Source organism: Pholis gunnellus, assembly GCF_910591455.1.
Source record: "Pholis gunnellus genome assembly, chromosome: 6".
In the NCBI taxonomy this organism is placed as follows: Eukaryota; Metazoa; Chordata; class Actinopteri; order Perciformes; family Pholidae; genus Pholis; species Pholis gunnellus.
In genome coordinates this window covers 6,862,941-6,875,250 of record NC_136532.1, presented here as the reverse complement: position 1 = coordinate 6,875,250, position 12,310 = coordinate 6,862,941, and the positions used below count along the sequence as shown (strand labels likewise).

Genomic DNA, 12,310 nt, shown 5'->3' with positions numbered 1-12,310 from the left:
ACCTTGCTAGAATGTTGAAGGGTAAAATAAATCAGGTTCTTTCTGGTTCAAAAAAGCAACATGGTAGCTTCTGGCCTTGGGACCTTTGTTGCATGACACACCCTTCTCTCTCCCCCCTATTTCTACATTAAAGGCAAAAATGCACAAAAAAAAAAAAAAAGGCCAAAAAAAAAACATATCTGTAAACAGCTGCAAATACTCTGGTTTCAGGCTCTCGTGTAAAAGGTGGTCAGGGGGAGGAGGGTTCCTCCTTCCTGGTTTGCAGAGAAATGGGCCATGACTATTAATCTCCCAGGGAGATGTGTCCTTGTTTGGTTTACACAAGCGCTCCTGGCCCAGATGTGAACTTGTGCACTTGACCTTTTAAACAGTAGATGGTGAAGGTTGCGCAGGTGGAAATGTGGATCGCATGCAAAGAAATGTGCGGCGATTCAACTCAGCTGCGAGCCGCAGGACACCGGTCTGAAAATTGATCGACGCGCCACAATCCGTGTTATGATGAATCTGTCAGCGGCTGCCCTTGCTGACACCAACAATTGGGACAAAGCCTTGAATCAGTTAAAACCCATTATTATTCTGGAACTTTGGAAATTAGAATTGCCCCTAAGAGAAGAAATGTGCACTTTTCAATGAAACAAACAAGGAAACAGATTCAAGCCAACAGTTATTAAGTGGGACAATGGCTACACTAAGTTTGTCCTCAGTAAGATTTCACAAATCCCTCCGCAATGATAAATAAAGCCCATAAAAGAGTAAAAACAACAGAGACACAGAGACAGAACGTGTCCCTCACCCCGAGTGCTGTAGCCGCTGCTGAACCAATTATAACACTCCTGATGGGCATGTTTTGGATCTACATTGTGTTTGTCTAATTAATTAGCATATAGCCTATGGAAAATACCATAGAGCCGTCGTAGTAATTAATTCATCTAGAATCACTGCACCCCGAGCCAAGGTTACTGTACAATTTGTCTGCGGAGCTACGCTAGCTCCCTACAGAACGGCAAGTTGTCGAGACAGCGCTGACAAAGTGTGACAGCGCTACGGTTCCCTTCCCCATTACTTTGAATTGTGCTGCTCCAAAGCCGAAGCACTTTTTGAAGCCAGTGGACTTCACAGCATAATAAGGTTTGCCTGGTACACGAGGTAACAAAAACAAATTAAAAAATTCCATCTGGCCGTTTAAACATCAAATTTCTTTATGGTCATTTTTAAAAAATGCTGTAAATCAGTGTGGCAGATTGTTATTGCTCATTTTTTAAGTATTGGATGTCGCTTTGCACAAGGCTAACAGCTGGAAAGTGTGATCTCCGCCGTGTTTTGTTTTATGCGCTCATGCCAACGTGACAGGAGACGGGGGGTTGTGGGTGTATCTGCGGCCGGGCTGGGAGTGTCTTCCTCTGTTCAAAAGGCAGGAATAGATCAGAGACAGCCGGCCGAGCCCAGCAGACAGAGGTCACTGCCTCGGTGAAATCAACTGAGGAGACGGAGGGGTGGGAGGGGATGGGCGGCTGCTGCGCGTGAGAGATACGCGACTGTTTGTGGCATGTCAGAGGAGGGGGGACTGTTTGCGTGAAGGTAGCTGACACAGAAGCTGCTGACGTTGTCAAGCCGCACCCAGACGCTCTGATTCAGTGGACGCACCTGCAGCCACTCGTGTCCCTTATGATTAACTCGACCTAAACTATAATTACAGTCTGCCCTGTCTAATAAAATACATATCTTAAAACCAGCGTGCCTCCGTGTATTATCCTACTCTAATTTCTGAAGAAACAGAGTGAATGAGAAATCGAGAAATGCGCTGCTGCCGGTGGTTGTGTGTGTTTGTTGTTAAAGGTCACTTGTAATTTTCCCTGCCAAATCAGCATCAACAATTTCTCTGGCAGGCTTTTCCGGCATTGCGCCGGAGTGCGTGTGACCTTTTTCAGTGGGCAGATGATAACCGTTTCCGCCGAGACAGGAATAGAAAACAAAATGACCTGTTTAGGGACCAGAAAGGGCGGCGTAAGCAGTTTGCAGCCTTGGCTCTCCTCTTTGTCGAGAGTGAGAGAGAGAAAAAGAAAGAGAGGGGGGAGGGAGGGAGGGAGGGAGGGGGAGAAAGTGAGTAAGTGGAGTACGAGAGATAGAAACAGAGATGGAGAAGAAAAAATGACTCCGTAGGCAAACAGTGTGTTCAATGATGTTCCCTGACCTCGGCCTCTGGACCAGCGCAGTGTGGCTTTCCTTCCATCCTCTCCTGTGTGTATGTCTCATCTTTAGCCGGGGCGAGAGAGTGAGGGAGATGCGTTGGGGAAGACAAGCTGAACCCGTGGAGGGACGATCGGTGACCTTTCACCCACATCTGATCCTGCGCCGTACCCTGCCAATCCCACTGGAGCCAAACTTGGCGCAAAAAAGTTGTTTAAATTCCAATTGACAGAGATCATTTCTCTGAGCCCTGGACTACACAAGTAGTGCTTTTTAAACAGTGGACAAGGCCTCAGAGAAGCTTGTGGAAATCGGACTTTTGAGGGAATTAGCTGTAAGTTTGGATAAACTACGCTCCTATCTTTTTCCTTGTCTAGGTGCAGAATTAAAACAAAAAATGTACCAAATCAGGGAACAAATCTTGCCGAAGGAAAAGCTCTCAGCACAAGACGAAGTTGAGGCTGCAAAAATTGAAATAATGACTACTGTATGATGTGCTATTTAAAAACTACTGTGGTTTAGTACAAATTCTTCCCATTCCCCACGCTCAGGGCCATGTTCTCACCCATTTTTGCTCTGCCCATTTATTTTCTCTTCACAGCGAAAGCACAAACTTTAGAAATCAGGGCACAGCGGCGTACGGGTTAAAGATCTGTCTTTGAGGGTTGTTAAAGCTCTTATTTAACGCCAGTAGAGGTTGAGGGATAAAAGATTGGCAGGAGGAAGCAAACCACGTCCACCCATGCTGCGGAACACGCTGCTGTGGAAAATGTCAGTTTTTTGTTAATCTCCCTCCATGACAGTTTGCCCGATACTCCCAGATGGGCGGCTTTGACAGCTCTCAGGTCGACACCAAAGTGGCATCTAGGGGATTCGGGTTCAGGTCAGAGTTAGATGAACTCTCTCCTGGGCTGGGTACAGCTTTTGGGGACTATTCTATCACGACTCACCACATGTCTTCACTTTAACGCAGTAGAAGAAGAAGGGCTTTTGGATCATCATTGTTTTGACATTTGAGGCCATTTCTCACTTTCCTCCTCTAGATCTGTTCCTCCAACCGGGAGCCAATGTTTCCTGTCTTAGTTGTATTTCAAGTCTGTTCTTTTGTTTGACAGCGCTACATTGTCTTGACCCGCTGTTGACCTCTCACCTCACTTGTGACCCTGTAGTTGGACACCCTGGAGGCTCTCGGGGAGGAGATCAGTGGGATGGCACGCTGCCCGTATGACTCCAAGCACGCCAACGTCGCCCTGTTTGCTGGTAAGATTGAAATGCATCCGTAAAATGTCAAATTTACAGTTTACTTATCTGTAATGGTAGTGCTAAAGTAATTCAAGTCCTTTCCTGTGGCTTAACATGAGAGAAAGTCACACAAGTTTCCGTGAGGTAAAAATAGATTAAGTATGTGTGATAGTACTCTGACTGCCATGAGGCGAAACCATTAATCCTAATTTTCTCCTATCTGCACATATTAAACATTGGAACATGTTTGAGCTAGATGGGAGAGTTGAGTCTATTTGAGCGGGTGGATTAGTTGCGGTTGTGTTTAATATCGCTCCTAATACCTCGCGGTGTCTTTCTTACGGCGATACCCTGACAACATGTCAAGAATGAAAGCCAATCTGTGTTACATGCGCCCGAGCAAATCAACAAACTGGAGGCCGCGTTTGCTCAGCGTCAGGAATTTCTCTTGCTTTGTAGAACCCTCTTAGAAACACACCGAAAGTGCTTTCTCTAGCTTCCGCTGTCGTCCTCTTCATCTCCCGTTCGCTTTCTCTCGAAATGCACAAGCTCAAAAACAAGTCGCAAGCTGATGGGACCAGAATGAGTCAGCTTTCCGTTGGCTGGGGTGAGATTGTTCTGAGGCACCAGTACCCGCTGGCTGCTGAAGACATCCCGGTCCCCGTTCGCCTTTGCTGCGCACTGATTTATGGCGGTATTGATGAGCCGTCCCCCCCGAGCCGAGGAGGAATGACAACGCCTAGCTTGACCGGTTAATGTGTAGCAGAGCTGCTTGGAGGGAGCTGGAAGCACTGAGTAATCAAGAGGGTTCCTCTGACTGCCATCCTTTCAATTATGTAGTTTGAGTTTCCACTGTGGTTAAAGCCGAGGCAGGCTGAGGTCATGCTGGTGGCGGATTGTGTTTGTGGAGCATGTTGGCGTGCACGTACGCGCACGCCTGTGTGTCGTTCTGTGTGCGCGTGTGTGTGTGTTAACGCAGGGCGCCAGTGTTTGTTTGAGCTTTGGAAGTGTGTTTGCGATAGAGCGAGCAATTACAAATGTGCAACATGCTTGAGTATGTGCACAGCCCTGTTTGTTGTCCATCAGGGAGCCTCCTCGCTTTGTGTGGTTCAGTCACTCTCCAGGTCTGAGCCATCTGTAACGTGTTTGTGTATCCAGCCGCAGAGAGCAGGAATCTCTTGAGTGGGTTTATGTGTTTTTCTTTATATTCCCTTCACCTTTTTCTTTTTTTTGTTGTTCTCTTCCTTTATGGCTCTCTCTTCATTGTTCTGCCCTCTCCATCTCCACCTTTAACTCTTATTGCTCTTTTTGCCGTCTTTGCGTTCCCTCTCCAGACGGCAAGCTGTACTCGGCCACCGTGACAGACTTCCTTGCGATCGATTCGGTCATCTATCGTAGCCTAGGAGACAGCCCGACTCTGCGCACTGTCAAGCACGACTCCAAGTGGCTGAAAGGTGAGCGGGACACACACACACACACACACACACACACACACACACACACACACACACACACACACACAAACAAAGTCTATGTGGCTGGAAAGCACCAAGCTGACTTGACAAGCTGGAAATAAACAACTTGTGTTTGCGTGCTCGACCGTGCGTTTGTGATTTATGATTTGTGATTTGTGATTTATGATTTGTGATTTATGATTTGTGTGTGAATGCATGAAGAGCAGCAGCACTTATGCTAATGCTGCACGCTCTGTTTGACGCAGTCATTTTGCCAACCTGGCCCGGTAGAGTTGATGTAGCCGGTAAATTGCTCTGCCCCGGGGAGAAACAAGCACAAGTCCAGCCTGTCAGAACTCAATAGAGAGATCCCTCTCTCCTTGCATGCAAATTGTTTTGCTGATATGATGGATGATAGATTGAGGCACTCATGGCGCACAGTCGGTGCCTTTCTGTATAATTTGACAGATACTCTGGCTGTTTACTGTGAAATATGGTGTCAGAACTGTTTTGTCACGGTAAAAACGTCACTTTGACTCATATTTTCTGTCCTTTTTTCTCCTCCCGCAGAGCCCTACTTTGTCAAGGCAGTCGATTACGGGGACTTCATCTACTTCTTCTTTCGGGAAATTGCTATGGAGTACAATACAATGGGGAAGGTAAGCACCCTGCCCTATTCTCCCGCTATTGTTTGAACCGTAATCAGAGGTGACTTCCTATTTACCGGGAGAATCAGGAAGTGCCTGAGGAAACTAACAGGATATGGGTGTATCACATAACTGGAGGAAAGCTTTCAGGAGCTGTAAAGTGGCCAAACATTTTTTTTTCAGTAACAGATAAACACTGGGCAGGATGCAGGACCTAAAATAGATCCGAAAACAATAATCCGTGGACGTCTGGAGATCCCATTTTGAAGTCTAAATATACCGCTTGAATTGCACGTCCACGTCCCTCCAGCAACGTTCCCGTTTGACCTATTGTCTCGACATTTCCCAAGAGGAATTTCACCCAAGTGTCTCTGAGAAACGAGACGGAGAGGTTGAGAAAGAAGCAGGCTTTCCTCAGGTGTTACAGTAGCAGTCAGACATTTTTCTATTAATCTTCTCAATTCAGTTTTGGACCCTGCCCTGAAAGAGTTTAATTGGATACCAGGTATGAGATAATCCGTAAATGGAAATGAATCACTTGATATGTATTCTTCAGAATAAATTAAAGGGAACACACAAGAGAGGGGTGAGAAAGAGAGGGGACGGGAACGGAGCGGAGGTAACGAGAAACAGAGAAATAATGGATTCGCCGCCAGAAGTGACAGCCATGTGTTATACAGGGCATGAATACAGATCAGGCCTCTCAATCTGCTGGGTGTTTTGAAAAGCAATGTCAGTATAATTATGCATGTGGTGGTAGAGCTGATGGTGCAGAGAGCAATTTAACATTCACTGAATGATATCTCTTCATTATTACAAAGTAGATCGGCCTTGCCTGACAATGTGAGCCGTCGTTTGTGCTTTACGGCAAATTGATCAATCTGCTGTGGCGGGTTTGTGTTCGCTTTAGTTTTAATGTTGGATTGTTAAATTGCTATCAGTAATAAATATTTCGTTACACGAGTGAATTAGCAAGCCTTGGCTGAGGTATTTGTTCTGTGCTCGTTCGTGAGTGTATGTGTGCCGGTAACACACAGCGAGAAGAAGTGTGAGAAACTGAAATGGTGTACACGAGATGTTACAAGAAGCGATATTTCGGTATCAAGCGGATGCCGAAATTCTGAAAACGTGACGGTACTCGACGAGCCTTGATGAAAATGTGTTTTGGACGCAGTAAACTCACCATTGACGCGTTCAGGGTACGCACCCTGTTCTTTTACCCTGACAATGCTACATGGTGAACAGCAAATCCTTGTTGTAAACATTAGCCGTTAGCTACTGTGCCGCTACCAGCTAACATTAACGGGAAGTGCCATTGATTTATATTGTGATGCGTTCAGGCTCCAGTCACTAAAAATTTGAATTGGTCCAAGGCAAATTATAACGCTGTCATGATGTGTTCAAATGCAATCTTGTAAAATGTGATTTTTGGCGAGAAACTTCTAACTATTGATGTTTTCCCAACCATATAAAATAGATATTAGAGAGTTAATTATGGGCTGTTTTACCGCTACAAAAACTAGAATACAAACCATACTAAAGGGTATGTTGAAGTACATGGGATCTGCTGTTTTAGTTTTTAACCATGGTACGCAGATGGTATCGACTACTAAACTTCGTCACATCCCTGGTATACAGTAAAACTAACGTAATTCCACATTCAACTCGACAGGCTCCCCTGCTCTGTGTAAAACGTTTTCTGTCATTCTAAAAGCTCTATAATCTCACAGTAAACAGACCCATGTAGGCAGTGTGTGTGTGTTTTCTCTGCTTTTTCTGCATGCACTCTTGCATCGGTCGTAATGCACGCATGGGTGAGCGTGTGTTTATGTGTGGTTGTCTGCAGTCGCCTGTGTGTGTGTGTGTGTGTGTAGAGATCTGGTTTAAATGCATGTTCGCTCCCATTCACACTGTTTACTCTAGGGCACTATTTCAGGTCAGAGTTAGATTTATTGCTGTTAAGTATAGTGTGACAACAACTAATTACAATACTGACTGTGTGATCTTACGGCAGAGATGTAATTACAGCACCGGCTCCTATTTGAAGGCGTGCACTTTTCATTTTCTGTTGCCAGGTGCTGACTCTTTAACAGCATATCACACACACAAATGTACTCTTCTGTGTCTTTAATTTGCTGTAAAGTGATGAAATGTTGGATTAAGACACTGCGGTGTCTCCCAAGGATTTCTGTCATTCAAACGACCAGAAAGGGCCTGTAGTGTGTTCTGCCGGGAATCAAACGAAAAAGTTTTGTATCCTCTGATGTTCAAAGTCCATTCTTGACTTTGAAAACAGCAGTTGAGAAAACAATCTCACCACCAAATCCTTCTATTGGCTGTTATTGAGCTTTTGGTCATATCAGTGATCTCCATTATAGGTAGGAGTTTAACCAGTTGTCCTGGAAATGTTTTTGAACCGACTGAATACCTCTCTGCTCACTGCTCCATTTTCAGAACCGTGGTAACGCCGGTCGGCTTGCTCAGACGCCGTCTTTACCAAAGCAATGCTACTTTAGGAGCAACAGTGATTGGCGGTACAACAGTTTGCTCACGTTGCCGCAGTTTCATCCACTTCCTATTTAGTATTTTATATCCAAAAAGATGAAATGTCTTCTTTGGTTACAGTTTTGTTCAACCAACTCCTGGCCCTTAAAAGGGGAACTTTCTCCGTTTTTCTTACGTTTTACTTTTGTTGCTAAGTGTAATAAAATAACTAAATTACCTCAAGTGAATCTCGCTTGAGGCAACGTCGGTATCTCGCTTGAGGCAACATCGGTTGGCGCTGAGCACAGCTGTGTGTGTGTGTGTTTGTCTCCGTCAGGTGGTATTTCCTCGGGTGGCCAGGGTCTGTAAGATCGACCGAGGCGGCTCGCCCCGCGTCCTGGAGAAGCAGTGGACCTCGTTTCTCAAGTCTCGCCTGAACTGCTCCATCCCCGGAGACTCCCACTTCTACTTCAACATCCTGCAGGCCGTGACAGACGTCATCCACGTCAACGGGAGGGACGTAGTGATGGCGACCTTCTCCACACCTTACAACAGGTACCCCGAGGAACCTTTACTAGGCTTGAGGGAAGCAGCAGATGAAGTGATTCGTTGAGGTTGTTTTATTCGGCTATCCTCATTTCCTCTGGTCTCACATGAGTTCACGCGTTGTCATCAACTGGTTTGCACTTCCCATTTATTAGCTCGATCATCTTTCCTGCTTTGAAGGGCCTTTTAAAAATGCCCTCAATTCATCAACATTATGACAGTCTGACCTTTATCAGTAGCGTGTGGCTCATGCTGTGCATCATGCCAACAAGTAATTCCTGAGACCGCCGGGGCAACTTTTACATGTCCTGTCCAAACATGCAGGTGTTTCATCTTATTTCCCCCTTTTGACAGTCCACATGCAGAGCTGCTTTCATATTCATAGGCAGGGGGAGTTGTTATCTAAATTGAAAATTACCACAAAGCCACAGAGCTCGGCTGATAGCTCGCACATATTGTAATTTTTTCCATTTTATGGCTGCTATTTAGCCGATAAGACAATTGCTTGTGACGATGCAATTGAGCATGGTTAATGGCCATCAAAACCCAATGAAGCACTGCCTCTGAACATTTCTATAAGCGCCAGTTTTGATCCTGGCATTAATTTTCCATTTCATAGTCGGGGGGGGGGGGGTGAAATTAGAGGGAGGACATTCAGAACCGAGGGCGACGCTCAGGGGTTTGTGCCGTCGCATCGTCTGTGTGTCACTCGCTCACCATCAATCCGCCTCGGTAGCAGCCCGATGCAAACAGACACGTGACTGTCCAACTTTCAATTACTGTCATATAGCAGCTAAGCCAAGAATTAACAACTGTCTGACCTTACTCTCTATAATACCGCCCTTGTGCACTCCGTCTCCCCGATGTCTCCGTGAGTTTAACCCACAATGCGACAGACAGAAAAAAATGCAGACGGCTGAGAGAGATTTCTATTTTAAAAGAATAAACAATCCCCTAGTTCCAATTCTAATTTATGAGAGCAGATGCACGAAAAATGTAGAGAAGTGAGTCAGCAGTGTGTTATGCGTTGATTCCACTTGGATGGAAAGAAGCCGATGGCTCCGCTGCTAACACAAGATGGGTGCTTTTCCCCCCCTGAAATGAAAGGCAATGAAAAAGATAAGCTGTTGTCTGTAGTTCTTGCCCAACACTGGACTTGTGATGAACTGTGATGCCTCGAGGCTTTTGGGGAAACCCAGTCTTGGAGGGACGGGTTAGGGAATGTGTGTCCTCATGAGGCTCGGCAGGCAGAGACACTGTAGCTCACAGACTATGCAACAACACTACAGTGTATGCACTGATGTAATGGCCTTGACACTGCAATCAATAGGAATAACTTCTGCTATAATTATCACCATGAATCAATGCTTTTAAAAGAAATTGAGAAAAAAAACTGCATTGCTTTGTGAATGAGTGAGGGAAGTGAGGATAAAGAACTTTTATTTATCCGGCGAAAACCTCAACAACACAGCAAACTTGACCATATCACCCGGCGTGAACAAACAACAGCTATAACGAGCCGTCCTCGAGGGATTTAACCCCTCTGAGAGACGGGTTGTAAATCCTCGTTTCTGTCACTTGGTGATAGTCCAAACTTGGCCAGGTGTTTCTTTGATTTGTTCAGATGAGAGGACCGTTTATGTGAGCTTTTGTCTGTCTGTGTGTGTGTGTGTGTGTGTGTGTGTGTTGTGTGTGTGTGTCGTGGCAGTATTCCAGGCTCGGCGGTGTGCGCCTATGACATGGCGGAGGTGGCCAACACGTTCACAGGGCGTTTCAAAGAGCAGAAATCCCAAGACTCCACCTGGACGCCTTTTCCTGAAGACAAGGTTCCCAAGCCAAGGTACAGCAGCAGTTAATTAACCACAGCACACATGAACGCAAACGCACACACAGGATTTGCACGTGCTTAAGTCACACAGTGTCTCTCTCTCTTCCTCTCTTTCTTCTGTATGGTCAAGATGTATGGTCCGCCTTGTCATTGCATAAGACTTGTTGAATCGCGATGTGTTAATATCGCCGCATTTTTAGCTCGCGTTGCGTCATTTATCAATACGTCCCTTTTTCACTGAGGGATTACACATCCTGTGTCACACCCCGCGCACTGTATGCACACAGATACCACCTCTTTCTTCACAGTTGCCCCCCCCCCCCCCCCCCCACATCCCATTACCTCACCTCTCCCCCACACGCAGCTGCATCAAAGAAGGGCTCGGTATCAACAAATGAAGCATGAGATCATTTTACAGATGGCTGGCTAATTCCACAAATGCACCAGCCTGATCAATCTCCCATCTATTGCTTGCTAATTAGCGCGCTAAGAGCTGCTCTTCTATCCTCCACAAGAAAAAAAACTGATTTACTACAAAGATCTGGGCCACGATAATTGTTGCTACCCCATGTGTGTGTGTGTGTGTGTTCCCATATGGCTGAGGAGGCGGTTCCCCACCAAAAGAGAGCACGTGCTGTACTCTCTGTGAGTGCACATGTAATTACCTGTTTATGTTCAACAAGGCCAGAACGTCGCGTGGATGCGATAACGTCGCCGAAGTTGTTGTTCCCGCGGCGATTGATGCGATGAATTTCATCTCTCATCTGCTGGTGCGTTCGGACCTTTTTATCTGCAGGCAAACAGACGGAGAGTTGTGACAATGCCACCTAGGTCCGGCCCCGCAGCAGACTGCTCTCCCATGTGTTACACCCTCATGCTGAATCATTTACAGATTTTTTCCGTATTTAAGAGATGTCTGCTTCCATTCGGCTCACCATATGTCCGTTGACATAAATGTAGCTGCAGCAAAGAAGATCTCATAGTACTGTCATTTCTTTCTTTTTTTTACAGTGACAACATTTTTCTGCTTTTCCTTCATTCAACAAAATATATATTTCTGAGGTTAATTTAACATTAGAGTCAGCTGGCTTGAACTCATCGCTTTGTTTGTTTGAGGAATTAAAACAAAATGTTTCTTTGGAACGCTGTCCTTTCCCCTCTATAGACATGATAGAGATATAGGAATGCACAGAACGGCTGAAGGATTTTTCTTTATTACTGGATTCCCTTTACACTCATGTCTACACAATACTACTTTAAAAAACGTTGATTGATTTTCATTGGCAGACGAAGAAATGCATTTCTCTTGAGTACACACACACACGCATATATATTTTGGGTTTGGTCCTTGACATGTTGACAGTGTCAGACGTTCAGGGGCCAGCTGGCTAATATTACGTGGTGTGGCAGGGTATCAAAGACCACGCAGTAAAGGGGTTTTACAAGCTCTCGGAGGTGAGATGCCTACAAAGGGGATATGCTATCAAAAGCTGCTTCTTCTTTACAAGCAGCTCACCAACTCCCTGTAAAGGGATCAGATAGATTGAACGTCTCGGTGCTTTACTGCAAGTCCAGGGGAAAAAAAGACATGTTGTGTCCTCACCTTTGCCTTGACCAGAGCCGCTCGGCTTGAGAGTTTAGTCATTTATGGCTGCGCTCTCCTTTGATTTTATGGAAGCAGAACTTTCTGTCAGCTATTGGAGCTCTGGCCGTGAAGAATTGCTCAATCAAAAGAAAGGTCTGGCTCAACACATTAGCATTCCGCTGTGGTATTTCACAACCGTCTTGGTCGGCGCCAAGCACGGGATGCGGCGACGGTGCAATTGCAAAATAGATAGCGCAGACTGCGGAAAGGGAAGAGGAAGAAATAGACGGCCAATGGCAGCCCCATCGAAACGTTTTTTACTTACTTACCCCCTTCA

General features: G+C 45.7%; 1 protein-coding gene across 1 annotated transcript in view; it reads left to right on the top strand.

Annotated features, from left to right (window-relative positions):
- The window catches only part of sema6a (sema domain, transmembrane domain (TM), and cytoplasmic domain, (semaphorin) 6A), a gene marked incomplete at both ends in the record, with an annotated part of 55,224 nt that overhangs the window by 17,022 nt on the left and 25,892 nt on the right, over positions 1–12,310 (top strand). The window contains 5 exons of the mRNA XM_079161828.1: positions 3,357–3,447; positions 4,764–4,883; positions 5,454–5,542; positions 8,352–8,569; positions 10,269–10,400. Of these exons, the coding sequence (XP_079017954.1) occupies positions 3,357–3,447; positions 4,764–4,883; positions 5,454–5,542; positions 8,352–8,569; positions 10,269–10,400 (650 nt within the window). The remainder of the gene's footprint in view (positions 1–3,356; positions 3,448–4,763; positions 4,884–5,453; positions 5,543–8,351; positions 8,570–10,268; positions 10,401–12,310) is intronic.